The sequence below is a fragment of the Saccostrea cucullata genome, unplaced genomic scaffold (genome assembly GCF_032062105.1).
Source record: "Saccostrea cucullata isolate Sc308-1 unplaced genomic scaffold, CSIRO_AGI_Scuc_v1 ctg1877, whole genome shotgun sequence".
Taxonomy (NCBI): domain Eukaryota; kingdom Metazoa; phylum Mollusca; class Bivalvia; order Ostreida; family Ostreidae; genus Saccostrea; species Saccostrea cuccullata.
Window position 1 is genome coordinate 34,467 of NW_026930108.1, and position 22,591 is coordinate 57,057.

Sequence of the window (22,591 nt, forward strand, 5' to 3'; positions counted from 1 at the left end):
TAAATTTTCGCGAGATAGCCATTGACTCCTTATTAGCGAGACATAATTTTCACGCATTGTTGTTATTCCTCTATAAAATCTTTTGTATGCGAGAATGATATTTTCGTCAGCTCATTGTCTCGCATAATTACGCAAAAATAAAGTTCTCGCGAATAATAAGTGATTTTCAGTATACTTGATAAAGCAGCTCGAGCAGTTTCATAATATCGATTATTACATATTCCTATGTTGCACTTCAGTGGATAATGAAATTAAAAATGTCACTGGACACTAGTGCGACAGGTTCAAAGTAAAAAAAAAATCTTTCTTAGATTTGCAGTACGTTGTTTAGAATATTTTAATGTTCAAAGCATTACAGTTTCTAGTATAAGTAAGGTTGGGGAAAAAAGTTTGGGGGAGGGGGGCAGGCCCCCCCCCCCCCCCCCCCACCCCCACCCCCTGAAACGTTTGTATCTTATCTGAATCTCAAAAGTTAAAGAAAACGAAAACTTAGAAGTGGGCATATACTAGTATGTACATGTATTTGATTTGAGACCTTTTAGGTGACAAAGGCAACGCATGATAATGGTTTAAAAAAAACATCAAAATGAGTTTTTCGGGTATTTGTTTTAAAATCATGTAAGGATTTTTCTGTATCAAAATAAACTAAACTCAAAACTTAGGGGGGGGAAAATATACCTTTTGGAAGTGGTTTAATTGGAATAAAATATATACTCAGTAAATGAAATTAAACCAAATGCGCACTTTTCATAACATCGATAATACATTATCTTAAGATGTACTTCTATGAATAAAACGAAATTAAAAATGTAACTGAACAAACATGTTTCAATAATTTTAATAAATCAAAATAGTTTCAAATTCTTCAAAATATGTTTCTATGGTTTTAATATCTTCAGAATACAGAACACAATGTCTCCACCTACCTACATGTACAGCGCTGTTACAATGCAGAATGTCATAATGACGGAAAATGTAATAAACTGAGATAGACATTACATTTTGTATTATTACATCTTGCGTCATTACCTATCAAAGCGAAATATATTACGTAATGCAAAATGTATAAACAATTACATATTGATTACAATTTAAATTGATCTTGGCGCAATATGGAATAGAAATGGAAAATGCAATAACCTTAATTTCATTACATTTTATGGCGTTAAAAGGGTGGACAAAATTCATATGCATATACAATATTACTCTTAATAAATATGTACATAAACATATGTTATAACATTTAAAAAAAAAAGGGGGGGGAAACAAGCACCATATCTACTACGCAAGTAGCATACCAATATAAGTTGTTTAAGGGGGTAATTTTCGCTGAAATTAGAGTATATATAATTTCGAAGTGGTGATACATTTTTTGCTAAATAACAGTCTTCAATTTACAATTTGTTTGTGTTTATTATTTCAGGGCACACCGACAAAAAAGGCAATGTAAGTTGTAAAACTACTTCTAGATATGTTGATTTTAAATTGGAAGCAATAAAGATACATGTATATGGCAAATTGTAAATTTTGAATTTACTTGTTAAAGGTTATTTGATTCGAAATTTAATTTATAATAGTATGCCATCTGTCAATGGTTCTAAGCTATTTATTTTCCATTTTCGTGAGAGAGAAAAAAGGAAACAAAAATTGCTAGACTTTTTAGAAAAGTTTTTTTTAATAATTAAAAATTTTCCCATTGGGATTATTGCATTACCTATACTGGATTAGCAGAAATTAAGTAGGTTCATAATTGAAGCTTGAACTGAAGTACATGAAATGCATTAATATGAATTTCCATTGAAGTGTTATTGAAGAAATCAAACGGTTTAATTAACTGAGAAATAAAAAATTTAAAAATAGACATACTATATAAGTGATTGAAATTTGATTTAATCAAGTATTTTTTAATGATACGTGACATGCAAAGTTTAAATATTCATTAATCGAGGTTTAACTTTTTCTTATGACTTATGATAAAGATATTTAAATAATTATAAATTCCTTGAAATACAATCAAATCAAAAGCCAGATAAACTAAGAATGCACTGGCCCGCCCCCTTTTGTATCCAAAAAAAAAAAACAACAAAATATTCGATAAATCAATGTTTTGGTGTGACTTTGGGCCCCTACCCTGACCTCAAACTGCCCCCCCCCCCTCTTTTCATAATTTCTGGATCCGCTACTGGAATGGTTCCAGTTCTTGAAATTAAAATACATTTTTCATTTTTTACAAGCTTGTCTTATTTTTGCTTTATGTAGTTGGTGGTTTCGGAGGTGGAGATTCAAACCCTTTCGGTCCCGGAAGTGAGTATCCTTATTTTTCTTTAAATTCAAATTTAAGTCTCACGATAGCCTGTTTAAATGTACGTTAAAATAGGTATTATGTAAAATTTTAACAAATTTACGCCGCTATACATTTAGATTAATTAAGATGAAATTTTCGAATTGAATAATGTATTTGTATGGTACTATGTGTATTTTTTATATATACTTATAGAAAAAAATTAAAAACTCGTACGTGATGTTTCGAAATCATAGAGTAAAATTTCTCACATCAAAGGGATTAATTTAAAATTGTATTATTTTAGTTAAAGAGTTACGAACATACTCAATTTCAAAGCTGGTTGTGTCAGGCGATATTGTTCTCTTATTTATTCTTCTATATTAATTACTATGTATGTTAATTGAAAAGTGTTCAATTTTTTTTCTTAAATGATTCCATAAATGAATCCAAAACGCAATATACACACGCTCACAAAATGCGCAGATTAAGCATTGATGTGAGAGAGCTAGGGGATGGAGTGGAAACGGATTATGCTTTTGTGTTTAATAGCACTCTTAAATGATTTAATTGATTAAGAGCCTTTTTTCATTTTTTTTAAAGCAATATGTATTTTTCCTTATATATAATAGAAGCTTACATTTTACTTATATTGCGATAGGAAGTTTTGGATCAGAAAAATAATATGTGTATTAGAGAAGGTAGTCCGTGCAATATTTGTTCTTCTTATACCTCTATCTCTAAGGTGCGCGATAAGGCGTTTCATATCGACAGCTCTATATTTGTATACAGTTTATATACGAAAATACCGTAATTTTCAATACCCTCTCCGCGAAACAAATCTCCCAGGGGTTGATATCAGATATAGGCTTTTGTTAACTGAAAATAAATTACCTTATAAAATAGGAAAATAGATGAATCATTATTTGTTTTACAAGACAGGGCACAATCTTACTTCAATATCACGGCGACCTTTCGCACGAACGATGTAACACTTTGAGTTATTAATATCTACAAAAATCGGCGAATTTTTCTGTCTCTTGCATCAAGATTATTTCACCGTTATCTTTAATAAAATATCCTAGATGTGCTGATCACCCTTGAGTTTTTTTTTTACGTATTAAGGACAGAGGAATGAACTCAAGATACCCTATAATCTATTCCAAATGACATGGTTTAAAATTATATAAAGTGTAAATTATCAAAGTGTAAAAGAATCGAATCCTTCCACATAACGTCGCGTGATAGATTTTGTCCTTGAGCTCGGGATATTTTAATATGGCACAAAATCTTTTCTCTTTTTCTTTTTTAATGTTCCCTCACAAGATTTTTTAAACGATAATAATCAGTCATTACATTTCAAAAAGAAAAAAAACACTACTCATAAAAAAAACCTGATCTTGTCATTTTATAAGAAGAGTGCGCGATAAGCATTGTAAGCCTCTGTCCAATGTTTTGTACTCACATTGACAATACTGAAAATATAGTTATTTAAAAAAAACATTCGATTAAATTTTAGCCAAATTCGATTAGTCATACTTTTTTTTACTAATAAAACAACACTTAAGTTATGAAATTGAAAAGAAAATTTTTAGCCATATCCGAGTATGTCATGGTACGACTCACTGAATCTTTCATGCAGCATCCGGGTTACTGAAAAGCGGGAAAGTTAAAATCTCCAATTTAACTATTTGTATTCAAGTATATTATGGTAACACCCGTTTTCTGTTCACTTATCATCCATTATAAATCATTATACCTGAAAAATGATATTAACCTGTTAACTTAGTCAAAAGTTTTGCAACTAATGGTGATGATATATTCTTCGTCTGCTTCCTTTGCTGTTTTGTATTGTTCGTGCCACAGATTTGTAGAAAACCTGATTGTTATATTTTATCATTTTTTATACATTTAATAAAAAAAAAATATTGTTTAATTGTTTTAAACAATTTATTGAAATACAATCAATGGGATTGGACACAAATTATTCTAACATGAACTTAGATTGTCCTCTCCAACACAAACAAAATGACAACATGGTGATGTACATGTACAAACAATAAATGAATAATATTGACTTGTTTTTGTAGCATCCGGTGCTTGCAAACCGTTAGCAGCTCCTACAGATGGGCAAATAAACTGTGGAGATTCTACAATATTTTAGTGAGTATATACTGCAATAGATATGTAGCTTCCATGATAAAATTAAACATAATGAATATAAAGAAAGAATATGGTCGAGAGAATAGTTGAATCTGCCCTTTTCAAAAGTTGGTCCCTTGGTAGCCATTTTTAGGGAAAAACACATAGACGTAGAGTAGCCCTTACATTTTTCTGGTTTGTAACTTTGTCATCTGGCTGAAGATATTCTGCGCGTCACGTATATTGATTGCCCCAAGCTGAGACTACCCATATATCGAAAGAAATATTTTAAACACAGTGGATTTATTGGAACATACCCAAATGTTCGGTAGCATAAAGAGGAGAAATGTCATTTCTTTCCCTTTTGACCTTTTGGTTGACCCAGCAAAGGGATAAAGCTTTTTCAAAATGTGGATCGGATGGCCCAATCACAATAACTTTAATTCCGAATCTATATAAGGCTTATGAATTCTATCCCTTCACCTATAAAACTTTGTTACCAAAACTATAACTTGATCTGAGAAAGATTTATCAAATATATGCAGAATTTTAATTAAAGGAAAATTTAATCGTCCAGATGGGCGTCATTATATGCAAATGTGTTTGCTCATGGCAAAATTTGTGCATCTCGGGCGGTCAGACACATGGTTATTCCAAACACTGCCAATTTAAGGACATACGCAACGCACCTCACCTACTGATAATTTTTCAAGATATTCTAAATTTAAACTTACGATGCCATTACATGTTCTTAGACGAAAAATCAGCATGCATTACCAGGGGTTTTGAAAAGATATCAAATTGTGAAAATTTTTGCATTATTCAAAGAAAAATGCACAAAAATTACAAAACATACATTCCAGATTTTTTTTCATCAAAATTTGTTTTAGAAGAGGTGTAGAAATCCATATATAGACATTAAAAGTATTGCTCACGGGTCCTTCATTTAGTGGAACTCTTCAACTTCAGAGAAGAACGCAATAAAGTTCAAACTACATTGGTTATGACCTTAAGGCTATAAAAACTGTTGAGCAGTAGAAAGAAGATACACAATTAAACCATTTGTTGACACTGATGTTAAGTTCATCCATTGAGCTAAGAAGAAATTGTTTGTAGACATTATATTTGTTCTGTACATTTTTTTCAGCCGTTGTACGGCCCAGTGTAACTCTGGTTATCAGTTTGATAATGGAGACACGACAATACAGAAGGACTGTGATCCCATGACAGGGATGTTCTTTGATGGCCCGACATTTCCAAAATGCATACGTAAGTTTAATAAAGATATAATGTACTGGTATATTGCTGATACGTCACTATCAACCCTTTCACAGTAAATTGTGGTACAGTTGATACTGCTATTTTGCCAGATCAAATTGCTAATGTTTACCAAAGTTTTTGATGGCTGTCAGTCGCAGATGGTTAAACAATCTCTGTCATGTCATATTTCATCAAAATATATGTCAAAACTAGCTGTACAAAAAGATCAGCACCACAGTATTTGGAAACAGCTTTTGGCACTTAATGGTCAGTCCCACTTTCTTGCTAACTATAGGTAATTGTCAATGTTTTCATTGTGTCATTCATCATATTTAAGGATCACGTAATTTCAAAGTTAATACAGAAGTATTGGGTTTGATGTCTGTAGTGATTTTAAAGACAATGGGATTGAATAAATTGTCAGTATAATCATGATAATCATACTTAATTGCAACATTGATATGATTGAATGACAGCAATGAAACAAGTTTCCAAACATGAATGCTACTGTGATGCCGAAATGACTTTTCTTTTGTAGAGTTAGTTTTAATATATAACTTACCCCATAGGGATATATTGTGATATCTGTTAGGACGATATGCATATCGATACATATGAAGAAATATCGCCCAAAAAAATCTTTCTTCTGTTTTTCTTTGTTTATTTAACATTTTGGGTTTAATTTATAAAATAAATAAGCTAAATATAAATATAGATATGAAATAAATAATAATCAACACCACTTGAGTAAAATATTTTTGTTTTACAAAACATACAAACAACTATTTTGAATAAATTATTCTTATTTGCAAAGAAATAATTTGTTTATTTCAATGCAAAAAAAGATTTTATAAGCAATTAAACATATTGAGATACATATCATATTGTGGCTCAAATATCATGATACGTATCGATATAGAAAAAGTTGTATCGTCCCAGCCCTATTACCCCGGGTTGTATACAATAAAGATAATAGTTTAAAAAAAAAAACCCTGACAATTGTTTATGAATTTAAATTAAGTCTTTACATCATTATTCATAAGTGCCTGGAGCTGATTCTTCTTTGTTTTCAACAATTTTGAATTAAATTGAACATATTTTATTGACAAAGCCAAAAGGATAAGACACAAGTTCTACAACTTAGATGGTCTTCTCCTTCAATTTTAGCTACCTGTAGCCCAGCTTGCCAGAATGGAGGGACTTGTGTTCAGCCCAACATCTGTTCTTGTGCCTCTGGGTGGAGAGGGACTTTCTGTGAAAGTCGTAAGTTTTCTTCAGTTAAAAAAAACAACAGGGAATTCAATCAACCTCTTAAAAAAAATGTGTAAACATTGAGATTGTTTACACATGTTACATGTACTTTCATATTGTTGGTTCTATGTATTTATTCTTTAAAAAAAAAATGGGTAAATATTGAGATAATTATAAATTATCTTTGGTACCATGGCATCATTCATTCTTTTATATTATAACTTAAGGACGTTCGATCCTGAGCTTTTGAGTGGATTTTTGTCATGTCCTTTATTTATAAAATTCTGCATCATTTTTAAGTTCTAACATTAAATCTGAATTTTTATATTAAACTTAATTAAGTAGAATTTCTATATTTTGTGGCGGAAGTTTTTTTTAGACGAAAATGATTAATTTGAACTATAACAGTAGATTAGATTCCTATTTTTCCATGCTGGTTGCACACAAAGCTATTTTTTGCAGTGAAATGTGTAATGCTGGTTCTGAAATATCTATTAAATTATTTTTTATGAATTCTATCAACAAAGTTTGACAAATATAGTATATATATACTGAAAATCCGGGAGAAAATGGACCAATTTTAACGTAAAATTGACACTTTTTTGATAATATCTGAAAATTTACATCATATACCCCCACTTTTGATGTTCTTTTCTAAATATTTAATTTTGATCATTCAGAAAAAGTTTGACTTTAAAATTTTTAGTTTTTTTGAAAAATCACATTTTATTAGTGCAAAAAGGTCAAATAATTGATTATGCGAAGCAATTTGAAACTTTTTCTATGTCACAATTTTAAAGTGTCTTTTTTTAAACAGACTTAGAGTTAATTTTGTTTCGTGCTTTAATTGTATAAAAATATTGCAGGGAAAACGTCGAAAATGTAAAAGGTCATATTAAATGTACTTTAGCGCCAAAAGAAGCATATTGACCCCCATTTTTTGATTTCAATTTTAATTAAGCTATGTATGTAGAAACTAGAAATATACTTGACGAAAAAAGACTTTAAATATCAGGATCGAACGTCGTTAATTAAGGTTCATTGACTATTTGATAAAAGAGATAATTCTCGTTGGATAAAATTACTATTTGCTGAATGTGGATTTCTTTCAAAATATACTAAAACTATGTGCATTTTAATCATATTTTTTGGGGTGAATTTTGGAGTTATCAGCATTTAAATGTCACTAAATTCATAATACATTGTTTGCTATCATTGCAGCTGATAGGAAATGTATTCAGCCCACTGACCCCAGCAATGGACAGGTTCGGTGTCAGAGCACGGCCACCACAATGCAGTGTTCAATTTCCTGTCAGGGGGGTTACAAATTCGAGTACACACCCCCCACAGAGTATGTCTGTAGGGACGGCACATGGAGCCCCAGTCCTACTTTCCCCAAGTGTATCCCAGGTAAGTGTTAATCCCTGCATACATATTTGCATCCCATTATTAAATGTTGCCAGTTTATAATGTTAAAATTTGACACTTATAAGCATAATATGGGTATTTTGATACTTTATCATATTGTTTATGATTTCTAAAATTAATTTGTTTCATTACTTTCTTTGTAGCTGGGCAGTCCACAGGTAAATACCTATAGATATTTAAGAATCCAAATGAAAAGATATATTTTAAAGAAAATTGATGATATAAAGTGCTTTATTTTAAAAAATTCTTTGTCCCCCTCCCACCTTGAAAAAATGCCAGATTTTCCATTGTATTGTAGTGAGTCCACCCACACAGCCGACCCCGGCTTTTGTACGAGATGCCATGTGTGTGGCCTGGGGACAGGACCATTATAGGACTTTTGACGGCAACGTTTTCTCGTATCAAGGCCAGTGCGAGTATGTGCTTGCCAAGGACTGCAGCGGAAACTCATTTCATGTGAACGTCATCAACGATCGCAGCTGTACACCAAATGCTCCCTGTCATAGGTAAAACATGAAAGAATGTTATGATATTAAATTTTGATTTTTTTTTGTAATCAGCTTGCCTTTGAATAAAGGCAGCCTAACAGTGTTTTCCCTTAATAGAATCATCTAATGGCCAAGTTGTCCCCTTAATGCTGCTTTGAAATAAATATAATTAAAATATTGTTTAGTTGTTGTAAGGCTCACAGATATATGTTATAAACCTCTATCTATAGCCAAGCTGTTACAATTGATCTCAAACGCTTTACCACTTTGAAATAAAGGGAAAACACTTCCCTAGTAGAGTTCCACAAGATTTGAATTAAATTTTAAAAATAATTTAAAAAATAATTATTATCTATTTACATTTTTAAAAAAAAAATATTTTTATACTATTTATATAACAGTCATTTATAACTCAGTAAGTAATTAATAATTTTTGTTACCAGGAATGTAGATATTCATTTTGGCTCAACAAAAGTGCAATTTAAGGCCGAAGCTTCCGGAGAGAAAGTACTCTGGGATGGAGCAGAACTCACCGTCCCTACAAGCAAAGACCGAGTGGAAATAATAAAAGTCGGCCACTACACCATTCTGACACATTCAGTTCTAGGCTTTAAGGTACCATGTGCAGTGATTAAGGTTCATTGAAAGGCTGATGAGAGAGATGACTCTCACTAAAATTAATGACTCTCATTCCTTCATGCAATTATTGTCAAGTTTAAGGGCCTTTTCTGTGAAATTTTGCTCTGCAAGGTGTGCTGATATTTTTTGCATTCATACTATTTTTTTTTTTTTGAAAAATCACTACAGTATAGAGATAATGAATCATAAAAAATAGTTGTTCATTCCCTTGAACTACATATGTGTAAAGTTTTGTTGAAAAATTTGTTTATAATTTAGGGGAAAAATGTAGGCCTCCCAGTTTTTGAACACAATACTGGGAAAGAATTATCACTGCAATTTTTTGGAGTATAAATGCCATGTTCATATTTTGAATTGAGTTATATGCTCATTGAAAAATTTTTTTTTTAAAAGACGATTCCTGTCTCCAACCCCAACCCCCCATCACCTATCTGCAATAATGCATATATACTCTTTACAGTATATCCATATTATTCATGTAGGTGCGATGGGATGGGAGAGAATCTGTCTTTGTTTCCATCAATGCCGCTCTGAAGGGTAAGATGTGTGGTCTTTGTGGTCTGAATGACGGAGATAGAACGAACGACTTCAAAACCTCCTCAGGGGCCACAGTCACCAAGGCAGACATGGCAACCTTTGGAAACTCATGGAAGGAGACCGCAGCAGGAGGTGAGTTGTGTTCAGTGTGGCAGGAGTAGAGTAAATTAAAATGTATTAGTAGTCTCAGCAAGGTTTTTTTCAAATTGCAGAGGAATTAGATAGGGATGGGTATCGCCAAAAATTTTGTATCGTGATATATCACGATTTTTTTCCCAAAATATCACGATAATATCATGATATTTTTACACAAGCAATTTATGCATGATTTTAAATGAATAGTCATTATTTTTCTTTAAAATATGCCAGAAAAACAAAATTTCACTTTTTTGAACTTTTTATGTACCTAAAATTAATCATGTTTGGATGGTAAGATGCCGTTCTTTTCACCTTTTACGACATTTTTAGACTTTCTGTAATTGTAATTTGAAGATTGAACAAATAAATGAACAATTTTGGACTTTCTATTAATTTTTTTTCAAATAATAATTCTGGATCTTCTAGATATAGTATGTTTTTTTGAGGGAAAATATTGGTGATTAGGTGTCCTTAAGACTTTAACAATTTAAACTAAGGAGATTAATATATGATTTGTTTCGTAATATCCCGAAAGGTCTCTTAAGTTTTTTTACCTTTACTTTGTTGTTTATAAATTGATATGGAAATTACTTAAATATACATAGAAATTGTACCAAAGTTTCTGAATGTTTCTTATTTATGAAGCTAAAATGTCTCTAGAATTATTCTTGATATTAATGTAGCACGTACTGTCCTTAAATAATTGTTTTTCTTTAGCGGACACTTGCCCTGATAGCACACAGAAGTCATGCACAGCAGCTGGCAGTACTCAAGCTCAGACAGTGTGTAGCCATCTGACCAGTGGGAGCTTCCAGGCTTGTAACTCTGTAAGTAAAGGCCTGTAACTCTGTAAGTAAAAGGCTGTTACTCTGTAAGTAAAGGGCTGTAACTCTGTAAGTAAAGGGCTGTTACTCTGTAAGTAAAGGGCTGTAACTCTGTAAGTAAAAAGTTGTAACTCTGTGAGTAAAAGGCTGTAACTCAATAAGGAAAGGGCTGTAACTCGGTAAGTAATGGGCTAGAAGTACTAATTCACAGGATAACAAAAGGTTATAACTTTGTAAGAAAAAAGCAAAAAAAAAAAAAAATCTTATTTTAATTTTCCCCAGGTCTCATGTCAGAGACGTACAAGTACTATTTGTACCAAACACTATTTTCTCCAACTACAGGATCATTTATTTTCAGTTTTGTCATCCATGTATTTTTTCCCACTTTTCTCTTTTTCCTTTGACAGAAGGTAGATCCTACCCCCTATATAGAGGCCTGTAAGCTGGACTGCTGCAGTGGCGGGGATTCTACCACATGTGGCTGTAAGAATTTCGAGGCTTATGCACGTGCATGTATGGACGCGTCACCCACACTTAGAGATCTGACCTGGAGAACAAATCAACTCTGTCGTACGTAGTCGTACAAATGTACCTTATTTGTTTACAATTTTGTTGTTGGTAAAAAACTAATGATTCAGTAGGAAGTCTTCTTTACTTGTCTTTGATCCTGTATATATGAAATTAGAATATTGGGAAGGTTTAAAGAAAAACTTAACAAAATGAGCATCCATGTAAAAAATTTTTCCTCTCATTAATTAGTTATAATGTGTCTTAATGTACATCTGTAACCATATCAGTTGAAGAACTACATCAATCTAAGTGTACATGTATGATAAGTGTTACATTTTTTCTACAGCGGCCCCATCTTGCCCTAACAATCTAATCCACAAGGAATGCGGTAACTGCCAGCTGAAGTGTGGCGCTGGGTCTAACGTGGCCGGCTGTAAGGAGACCACCTGTTTTGATGGCTGTTTCTGTCCCCCGGGGATGGTCCTGGATAAGGGTGTTTGTGTGTACCCTGAGCAGTGTCCATGTTTACACGGGGACAAGATGCTACCGGCTGGCTCGGTGGTACCCAAAGACTGCAACAAATGGTCAGTGATGATTTATTTTAGTGTCAGATAAATATAGGGTTAATTGAGATTAGTGTACCAGTACATCACCCTATATTAGGCTTTAAAGGGGGTGGAGGGCTAAGTCGATTATTTTTTAAAATTAATTATGCTTGTATTTTAAAAACAAAAATCCTATTTATTTCTGGACATCTATGAGACAAGCTTCATGCACTGGTTAATGAAAATAGAGTCCTAAGCATATTGTTCAAATGATTTCATGTCCCTTGGACCCAAAGTTTAATCCCAGGTGGGGCAGGCAAAGCCTTATAAAACTTGTGACTTTTAAGTTACCTTCAAGACCCATGCGTCTCTTATTCATGGATGATGTTATTCAGAACAGATAGGAAAAAATGTATCCTTCTTCTTGTCAATTCTAATTATACAAACCGAAATGGTTTAAATGAATTACTGGTAAGCACATTATTGAAAAAAAGGAGGTATTCATAAATGTTTGATGCTGAAGTTGACGACAAGTTTCATGGTAATTAAGAAATAAGTCCACATTTTCATAAATGTTGCAGAATAACCTCGGAGATCTAGAAATGTTTTTTGAAAGATTAAAGTCGAGGCAATAACTGTAATAGAATTTCTGGCACATGTAATATGAGTGTTTGTGTATTGCAGTACATGTAAATCTGGCAAGTGGGAGTGCACCACTAAACGCTGTGCTGGTACCTGTGCGGCCACGGGGGATCCCCACTACCTGACATTTGATGGGGTCAGATACAACTTCATGGGGATCTGTAGCTACTACATGGTCCAGGACAATGATTTTGACGTCATCGCCAACAACATTGCTTGCGGTCACGGACACGCCTCCTGTACTAAATCCATCAGCTTCAACTACAATCATCACTTTGTCACCATGGACCACAACCATGTGTTGACTATTGATGGCCATGATATTACCCGGCTGCCTTATAAGGAGAACGGAATACAAATCTTCATGGTGTCATCCTTATTCATGAAGGTACATTAGATTCAAAATGAATTATTTATGTTATAACCTTAAAAAAATTAGAGAAATGAATAATTACCCCCCAAAAATTCATTGACATGAAGAAATTGTTAAGATTAGATCTAAAATTATCTGAATATCTCCAAGTAACAACCCTAAATAATACAAGAGTAAATGATATGACATTCCATGTAATTAAAAACTGATACAATTTCTCCCCCTCTCCCTTAACAACTCCAAGTAAGCAATACCATTCAAAATTGTAAAATAAACATGAGGCTTCATTAAGGTGACTGAAACTGAAGCAAAATTGTTCCCCTACGTACCCTATGGAATTTGATTTTTGTCTCATGCTTTGAAAGTAAGCAATGCCATTCAAAATTGAAAATAAATGTAAGACATGTTAAACTTTTGCTTGATTTTTGAACCTTTCAATTGTCAATGTCAGGCCGTCCTTGGAAACGGAGTTGAAATCCTCTGGGACGGAAGAACAAGGGCATACATCACCATGCCAACGACCTTCTTCAACAATACCAAGGGCATGTGTGGAACCTGGGATCACAATCAGAAGAACGAGTACCTGACGCCTCACGGAGACATCGAACCCAACACCAATCTGTTCGGTAACCACTGGAAACTGCAGGCTAACTGCCGCAACGAACCGGAGAACGCCACCACAGACCCCTGTGTTGATAACGCCGCAGGGAAGGCTCAAGCCGTGAAATACTGCGCCTACCTCAAAGGAGATGTGTTCAAACGTGAGAATTTAAAATAAAATTTTTAAAAAATAATCATAGAGGATATATAATAAGGAATGATTTACTTGACTTTTAAAATACTGTCTTTCTCTTTCTGGGAAAGGGTAGGGTTTTAGAAAAAAAGATAATGTTTTCAGTATCATTTATTTTGAAGTTCAACATGTTCAAGTTTTAAAAACTTAAAGTCACAATTAAGTGAATCTTCAAGTTTCCTACCAGATATTTTTTCTTCTGCAGTTATATTTTGTTTCAATATGAAATTTTTATAAAGAATTCTGTTTTATATTTTATTTTATAGCCTGCCATGCTTTAGTGGACTATACTCCTCTCTATGAGAACTGTATGTTTGATATGTGTGCATGTACTGATAATCTAAAAGACTGTCTGTGTCCGATGCTGGCTCAATACGCTGCGGACTGTGCTGCCTCTGGCGTAAATCTACATTGGAGGAACAGTATACCAGAGTGCCGTAAGTATCCAGCAGAATACTGTGTACATTGAAATTTTCACCCCCATTTTATTTTCGCCCCTTTTGCCCTCATTTGGGTGAATTTAAAATGGGGCGAATTCAAAGAATACAGTATAATGTCTTAAACAAAACTGTGACTGGGCAAATTTAAAATGGGGCAAAATTGTTTGCAAGTGTAAAAGGGCGAAAATAACATGGGGCAAAAAATAACCCTGTATACAGTATTGTTCAGTATGAATATTTTGATGATTTTCTCTGCCAAATGCATTTTGGTGATACATGTACATATGTACAATGTTTGTTCAATTTCTTGCTGAAGTGTTATTAACATAATGATAGTTGAGATTATTTGATTAATCAGTTATTTAAGTTTAAGAATGTCTAAAACATTAAAAAATGAAATATGCAAATTAATTCTGTTACTGTAACAAAATCTCTGCATACTCTAATTTGAATTTGTATATATACTAGTATCAACATACAGGAGACCTTCATTCAAATTTCTACTATTCAATATTTCTGTTTTTAATTTTATCTGAAGGTTTACCTTGTACGGGTGGACAGGAGTACAAGAACTGTCCCAACGAGTGCGTGCGTACTTGCCACATCATATCCAATAACCCGGTTTGTGACCAGGACCTGACCCGCTGCGCCGAGGGCTGCTCCTGCCCCGAGAACCAGACCCTGAACGACCACGGAATGTGTATCCCCATCAGTCAGTGTCCCTGTGAGTTCGGCACCAAACAGTTCGCCCCAGGAGTACAAACCAAAATGGAAAACCAAATCTGGTGAGTAGCATTCATTTTAACCATAGCATTAATTTTAACCCAGATCTTGTGAATAACATCAATTTGAACCAAATCGGGTGAATGCTGAACCCAGATCTGGTGAATAGCATAAATTTAAACCTAGATCTGGTGAATAGCATCAATTTGAACTGAATCTGGTGAATAACATTACATTCATATAAACCAAATCTGGTGAGTAGCATTAATTTAAATCTAGATCTGGTGAATGGCATTAATTTAAATCCAGATCTGTTGAACAGCGTTAATTTAAACCAAATCTGGTGAGTAGCTTTAATTTTAAACCAAATCTGAATAGCATAAATTTAATCCAAACGTGGTGAATAACATTCATTTAAACCAAATTGGGCGAATAGCATTAATTTAAACCAATTTGGGCGAATAGCATTAATTTCAACCAAATCTGCTGAATAGCATAAAATTTAAACCAAATCTGGTGAATAGCATTTAAATTAAACTAAATCTGGTGAATAACATGAATGTTATTTTATCAAATTCATGAATTTGTACTATGTGTAAGATAAGTCAGTTCCATTTAATTTCTTTGTTTAATGTGTACAGTTTCATGAATTTTCACATATGAATATGATGAAATATGTGGAGATAATGAAAAGTATTCAAGCTCAAAGGATCAGGTGCCATGGATGTTGTAGAACTGGGTAATAAGTTTGAAGTAATGAAATGTCTATATTTCTAAAATAATATCTTTCTTAGTGTGAAAATAATGAGATCATCTAATCTTAACAAGAAAAAATGTTTGAAAATTAGGGGGGAAAAAGAAAGGAAAAGGAAGGAAATCAAAGCAATGATAAACTAGAAGCAGATAAATATAATGAAACTTTTTGCTCTGATTGAATTTCTTTCTAAAATTTTGATATTGAAAGTAACAAATGTATGTACATGTATTTCAGCACCTGTGAAAATGCCCTTTGGAACTGCACCCCAATTACCAACACAACCAAAGTAGAGGTCCCCAATATTTGTAAAGAGACAGAAATTTATACCAATTGTACCTCTCTCTGCCCCCTCACGTGCGAGAACATTGGGGCACCTCCCACCTGCCTGCCCCCTGCCGCCGATGACTGTACCCCCGGGTGTATATGTAAGGATGGATATGTATGGGACGGTAATGACTGTGTACCCAGACTAGAGTGCCCCTGCTACCATGGGGGAAAGCCATATAAAGAGGGGGAAAAGTACTACCAGGAGTGTAATGAATGGTAAGTGGGGGGGGGATATACTGAAACTCAAAGGGAAACTACTCATTTATACCATAAGAATTTTGAATATCTTATGCAAAAAATTCATACACATTGTATTCCTTGTACATTAAAATTCAGTGATGCTTTTGAAAAAAAATGTTTCTTGAACATGCACAATAATTAATAAAAGCTAATTATACTTAAATTATGAATTACAGCACTTGCAGTGGTCAGAATTGGGTGTGCACACACAAGGAATGCCCCGCAGTTTGCAGTGCCTTTGGTGACAGTCACTATACGACGTTTGACGGCAAACATTATGAGTTCCAGGGAACCTGTAGTTACATCTTGGCCCAGTCTACCACCGATAACCCTAGTAAATTCGTGATCTCCACAGAAAACATGCCCTGTGGAAGTACAGGGGTCGCATGCACCAAGTCCATCCACTTCACTATCGGGGAACCAGGTAAATTTCGTGAATTTTTAATAATAATAATAGTAGTTTTATAAAGTACTAAATATATAATAAAATTTTACTCTTAAGTGCTGTACATTAAAATGCTGGTGAATATAAGAAATATGAATTAATTAATGTGGTTCTAAGAGTGAAAATCATGATACTGTAATCTCAGATTTGGTGTCTTCCTAAGAGACAAAGTCTGCTAAGAGGTGAATGTTTTTTCAAAGGAAACTTTTCTGTACATGCATGAAAATATATTTTGACTGGATTTAAGCATTTTAATTTTCCAATCTGTAGCTTTTCTTTGGAATTTCAGTGAAATCTCAATATGGAATGTCAAACTGTGTTTATAGTACATTAAAATGTAAATTCTGATAACTTTGAATTGTGTCAATATTACATGTTAAAATTTTATTTTATTCATTAGTTTATTCAAGCAAATCTTTGGCAATTTATAAAATGGTGGCTATTCTTTTCCTACACAATGAATGATTACCCCCCAAAAAGAAGAAAAAAATAAGGCTTGTGTGTTATGGCAAGAAGTACATGTATTTTACATAAAAATTTTAAAATGCCCTGTTAAAACCTAGAATGAAATGTTTCTTCAAAGAAACATTAATTTTGTTTTTTTTTCTTAACTAGGGACTGCTACTTACTACCAACTGACCTTGATTCGGGGGAAGTCCCCTCAAGTGGACGCCAATACCCCGTTCTCTATCCAGGACACAGGGAGCTTCTTTGTTATCAAGACCCCCACGGGAATCACCCTCACCTGGGACAAGGGGACCCGGGTATACCTCAAACTGGCCACTCAGCACAGAGGGAAGGTGAGTAGGTTTTAATTGGTAAATGACATAGATGGTGGAGATTGTCTTCAGCTTAAACTGATTGTGTTGAAATAATTCTGCATGGAACTTCTATGGGGAAAAAATTACTTTTTATCAAATAAAGTAACTTTCTTTTTCTTTTGAAGGGGGAGGGGTTGTAGTTGCATGGGTTTAAGAATTTATTTTAAAAAAAAACCGAACAAAATAAGCATGCCAAACAAATACACAAACAAATGAAATAATTAAATTTATATATAATACCTTGTTGAGTGCTTTGATACAATAATTTGTAATGATATAAGGCTAAAATATAAAGTCTGAGAATAAAAATAGTCTCTTAATTTTTCATACTTTGAGTGTAGAAGTTAATTGTTTCTTCCTTGTTCGTAGGTGGAAGGACTCTGTGGAAATTTCGATGGAGACCAAGGGAACGACTTCACAACCCCACAAGGTGGCCCCCCACAAGTACAGGTCACGACCTTTGCCGACAGCTGGCAGGTGAACCCTGACCTTTGTGTGCCCTCTAAGACAGTGACAGATACCTGTAAACAGAACCCTGAGAGAGAACAGTGGGCCAAGAGTAAATGTAGCATCATCAGCAGCTCCATCTTCCAGCCCTGCCACGGCGTGATGCCAGACTACCTGGCATATCAGTCTAGGTAAGATAGATCTGTCCAGGTGTGAAAAAGGTCAGGCCCTGGGATCATAAAGCAGACTCAGACTTAATTCTTGATTTTCAATCGGCTGTGAGCTGTTTATTATTCATTGAATCAATCTCTAAATTGCAGCTAACAACACATTTATGAAGTGATATTGAAAAATATATTAATTTTAGTCTGCTTGATTAAAACAACATTTTAAAGCAATATGAGCTGCATGTTTGACACCAGGAAAAAAAATTGCAAATTTGTAATTAACTATTTTAATGACAGAAAAATAGAACATTTATAAACTTCTGTTGTTAATATTTGCCATGGAAGAACTTTTTATAAGCTTTGATTTAAGCAAAATTCAATTATTGTCGTCCTGTACAATAATGATTTCTTATATAATGCTGTATATTCGGTTGTACAGAAATGTTTCCTCTAAAACATTTTTAAACTTTATTTTGGTCTTATTGATCTTAAGGGCTTACTAGATTACATACAGACAAATCATAATAACACATTTTACCAGCAAAATAAAATTCTCAAAAATGCAGCTCATATTGCTTTAATATAACATCTGTATTTTGACTTAAGCTTAAGACATTTCATGATCCCCAGGCTATGGGCCAATTTTAACTTTAAACTAAAGCCAAAAGCTGAAGATGATGGTATAATTTTGCAAAAATACTGTGCATGTACGAAAAAAGCGGGCTTCAAATTTTAGAGGTTTTGGCGCAGACATGAATACCGCTAAGAAATCATTTACTTATACTGTACAAAACAAGGCATGAACATGTGTAGCGCTAATTCATGATTATGCAAACAACTCTATACCCCTTGACTCCGCTTAGTTTTGAATGTGCCAATTTATATATACAGTTATCATGCTTACAGTAAATAATAATGCTTGAAATTCACAGCCCATAAATTTCTTGTTAAATTATTTTTTTTAAAAAGATTAAATTTGTTTCCAAATCAATGTAACATACTAGTATATTAAGTAATCAACATAATTTAATTCGGTCTTAGTAGTAGGTTCTTTTGTAAAATGGACCCTATAGATACCTAAATAGACAAACAAGTATAACTAACTGTTGAAGGTGTATTTTCGATGCCTGTGCCTCTCGTTGTAATGTATAACTAACTGTTTAGGTGTATTTTCAATGCCTGTGCGTCTTGTTCTAATGTTGTTGGTGTATTTTCGATGCCTGTGTGTCTTGTTGTAATGTATAACTATCGTTGTTATAGGTGTATTTTCGATGCCTGTGCCTGTGACTCCGGTGGAGATTGTGAGTGCCTGTGTACTGCTATCGCGGCCTTCGCCCACGAGTGTGCTGTCCAGGGTGTCCCCATCAAGTGGAGGAACCCAGCCCTCTGTCGTGAGTTGGATTTATTTTGTGCTAGATAGACTGTCAGAATGAAAACAAAGTAATAATTTAAAAGCTCAAATCCAATAGAAAAAATTTCTTCACAAGTTTAGTAAAGCAAAAACAAATAAAAATGAAATATATAACACAATAAAAAAATTGTCTTTTTACACATGCATGACTTGTGTGTATTGCTGAAAAAAAAACCCATAGGTCTAGATGTAATTTTTTATCCTACGATTTTTGAATATTAAAGAAAAAGGTCCTCGTAACCTGATTTAATTTTGTAATTTTTAATAATATAAATTAGGGATGTCAAAACTCGGTTACTCGGACGTTTTCCCGATCGAGTACCCGGGTACTCGGTAAAAAGTGTAAAAAAAATATGAATAAGTGAATTGATGACTGTAAAACATGGTAAACTCTTGTAGAAATAAAACCAGATGCACTGATAGGAGGCTTATCCGTAAATGTATTTCTTTTGTAATAATGATGAGCACTTCGTGCCCGACGAAATTAAACATTTTTTAAAATTCAATTTATTTATCAGATAAACACATGAAATAAAATCATAAATGGTTCACAGTGTTTTTGTTTAAAAAAATAATTTGCTCTGTAATTGTAATGTAACTCTTTGTCGCGTTTGACGACAAATCAGTTGTCAGAGCTACGTACGGTATAACTTGCAAATAGCGGATTTGCGATTTTCGTACACTTTTTCGATCCTAGATTTTATAATATTAACGGTATTTTGTAGTTTGGTGCAACAATGGCCATCAGTTTAATTAAAGCCTTTGCCTACAACCAGTTGTAATCAAACACAACTATATCGATAATCGCACATGTAATATCATCCGCTCTTTTCCCGAGAATTTACGGCTTCTCGGAGAATTGACAAAAATATCTAATTTATTTAAACCTAATGGATTTAATACGATGTTCAGTGAAAACAAATAATTAAAGCCAAACAAAAAATAAGGGTAGAAGACAGCCGAAGGTGAGAAAAGTCAGGTACCCCAAGTGCTTGGTCAATAATTACTGTATAAACACTGCCACAGGCGATAACGGTCATTTAGAGTCGTAGTAAACCCTAATTACTGTATGTACAAGTGCAATGAGCATTTTACGTTTTAAAAGAGATTGTTTAATGCATAATAAATAAGCTTAGAAATATTCAAAAATATACATCCGAGTAACCGAGTACCGATTTTAGTATTCGATACTCGGACGTTCGATCGAGTACCCGGTTAACCGGGTACTCGTTGACATCCCTAATATAAATATTATAATAATATAATAATATTATAATAATTATATTAAAAATACAAATGACTGAAAAAAAATTAGTTTTTAATAGGAATTAGGTAATCAGTGTACCATGTTTGTTTTGTAGCTATCCAGTGTGAGGAATGTGAAACATACAACCCTTGCATTTCATCCTGCCCCAAAAAGACGTGTAAGAATCACCTGACTTACGACCAGGTAACCAAGGACCTGGGGTGTAAGGAAGACACCTGTATTGAGGGGTGTGACATCAAGGCCTGTGCCCCGGGAATGGTGTATGACCGGGACTCCGCCCCTATGAAGTGTATCCCCGAGCCATTCTGTAACACCCCAGCCTGTACGGTCAATGGGAGACAGTACCGACTCTATGAACAGATTAAGGACCCTGCAGTGTGCAGGCAGGATTGTGAAGTCTGGTAGGTGGAGTTTCTTTAGTTTGCTGAAGCTATCTTAAACCCTGTTTTATGATGGAAAAGAATTCATGATGTCACATTTTAGTAACAATTCAAAAAAATATGTTATTGCTGGTTTAACTCATTGCAATCATAGCAGTTCTAAATTCTAAATCTCTTTCTTAGAAACAAATGTTAAAATCTGACACTCTAAAACCACACAAAACAATTTTTCATCTTTAAAAAGCGGTAAAATATGTACACAAAAAAGGTAAACTTTGAGCATATGTAGATTTGGCACTTTCTTTTTATATATATTTGACTAATGATGAAAATCTTTAATAATATTTTTATATGACTAAATTCCTCGTATCTAAACAGTACCTGTGGTCCAGATGGTAATGTTATGAGGAATAGCGTTTGCCAGAGTACAACTGCACCAGTGACCCGATTCCCACCCGTAACCTACCCAACCACCTCTACTGTTGCTCCTAATGCATATAGTCAAGGTAGTTTACTTTATGAATCAATTTCCCCCCCCCCCCCCCCCATTTTTAGCTCGCAGTTCTTATTCATGCTAACAACAGTCAGACAATTTCTCAGACCTCACTTCATTCATGATAGAATTGTTCTCTTTTTCCTGTAAAAAATATTTTGTTCAATTTTTTTCCTGTAAACATTTTTTTTTCAATTTTCATCCATTATTCACTTAGGCGTTCCTACATTTTCGAAACACGCCGGACACGACGGATTTACACCCCATCTCAAGAAGCCTCACTGTAAGGATGGATGGACCAGTTGGATGAGCGTCCACAGTCCGACTCAATCCGATCCAAATGACGTAGAGGTCAGCAAGAAGCTGCGGATACAGTACACGTACTGCGCCGACAGTCAACAGAGATCCATTCAGTGTCGCGTGGTCGGGACGGGGGTCGACGCCCATCAGTCGGGTCAAACCGTGTTGTGTGACCTTGGGAATGGTCTACTGTGTAGGTCCGTGGATCAGAAGGGAAATGAAATCTGCTACGATTATGAAGTCCGATTCGAATGCGACTGTAGTAAGTACCTTGAAGTCTTTTTATATGAGATTTTTATATTGCTGGGATGTAATGTATTGTACATGAGAATTGAAAGCAGTTTGTGAATCAGGATGGTTTACTGTTAACTGTTTTTCATACATTTATTAGGATGCTTATCCTCAAGCTTTATGGCAGATTAACCTTATTTGCAAACAGGACTTAATTAGCTGGTGAATTCTTGAAACCAGTTTTTTGGAACATTGGGTTTTTTATTAGTTATTTGTCTTATTAAATGTACT

General features: G+C 33.9%; 2 protein-coding genes across 2 annotated transcripts in view; both read left to right on the forward strand.

Moving 5' to 3' along the window:
* The window catches only part of LOC134282944 (multiple epidermal growth factor-like domains protein 10), a gene marked incomplete at its 5' end in the record, with an annotated part of 40,032 nt that extends 31,498 nt beyond the window's left edge, over positions 1–8,534 (forward strand). Inside the window, 6 exons of the mRNA XM_062765364.1 lie at positions 2,275–2,304; positions 4,372–4,444; positions 5,571–5,692; positions 6,851–6,946; positions 8,156–8,344; positions 8,506–8,534. Of these exons, the coding sequence (XP_062621348.1) occupies positions 2,275–2,304; positions 4,372–4,444; positions 5,571–5,692; positions 6,851–6,946; positions 8,156–8,344; positions 8,506–8,534 (539 nt within the window). The remainder of the gene's footprint in view (positions 1–2,274; positions 2,305–4,371; positions 4,445–5,570; positions 5,693–6,850; positions 6,947–8,155; positions 8,345–8,505) is intronic.
* Positions 8,535–8,636: 102 nt separating this feature from the next.
* The window catches only part of LOC134282945 (uncharacterized), a 61,774-nt gene continuing 47,819 nt past the window's right edge, over positions 8,637–22,591 (forward strand). Inside the window, exons 1-18 of the mRNA XM_062765365.1 lie at positions 8,637–8,868; positions 9,294–9,465; positions 9,972–10,158; positions 10,882–10,991; positions 11,396–11,558; positions 11,845–12,082; positions 12,728–13,073; positions 13,510–13,819; positions 14,118–14,288; positions 14,830–15,076; positions 16,006–16,314; positions 16,515–16,762; positions 17,399–17,583; positions 17,974–18,242; positions 19,479–19,609; positions 20,991–21,297; positions 21,655–21,782; positions 21,987–22,331. Coding sequence (XP_062621349.1) covers positions 8,705–8,868; positions 9,294–9,465; positions 9,972–10,158; positions 10,882–10,991; positions 11,396–11,558; positions 11,845–12,082; positions 12,728–13,073; positions 13,510–13,819; positions 14,118–14,288; positions 14,830–15,076; positions 16,006–16,314; positions 16,515–16,762; positions 17,399–17,583; positions 17,974–18,242; positions 19,479–19,609; positions 20,991–21,297; positions 21,655–21,782; positions 21,987–22,331 — 4,030 coding nt within the window. The 5' untranslated portion in view covers positions 8,637–8,704. The remainder of the gene's footprint in view (positions 8,869–9,293; positions 9,466–9,971; positions 10,159–10,881; positions 10,992–11,395; positions 11,559–11,844; positions 12,083–12,727; positions 13,074–13,509; positions 13,820–14,117; positions 14,289–14,829; positions 15,077–16,005; positions 16,315–16,514; positions 16,763–17,398; positions 17,584–17,973; positions 18,243–19,478; positions 19,610–20,990; positions 21,298–21,654; positions 21,783–21,986; positions 22,332–22,591) is intronic.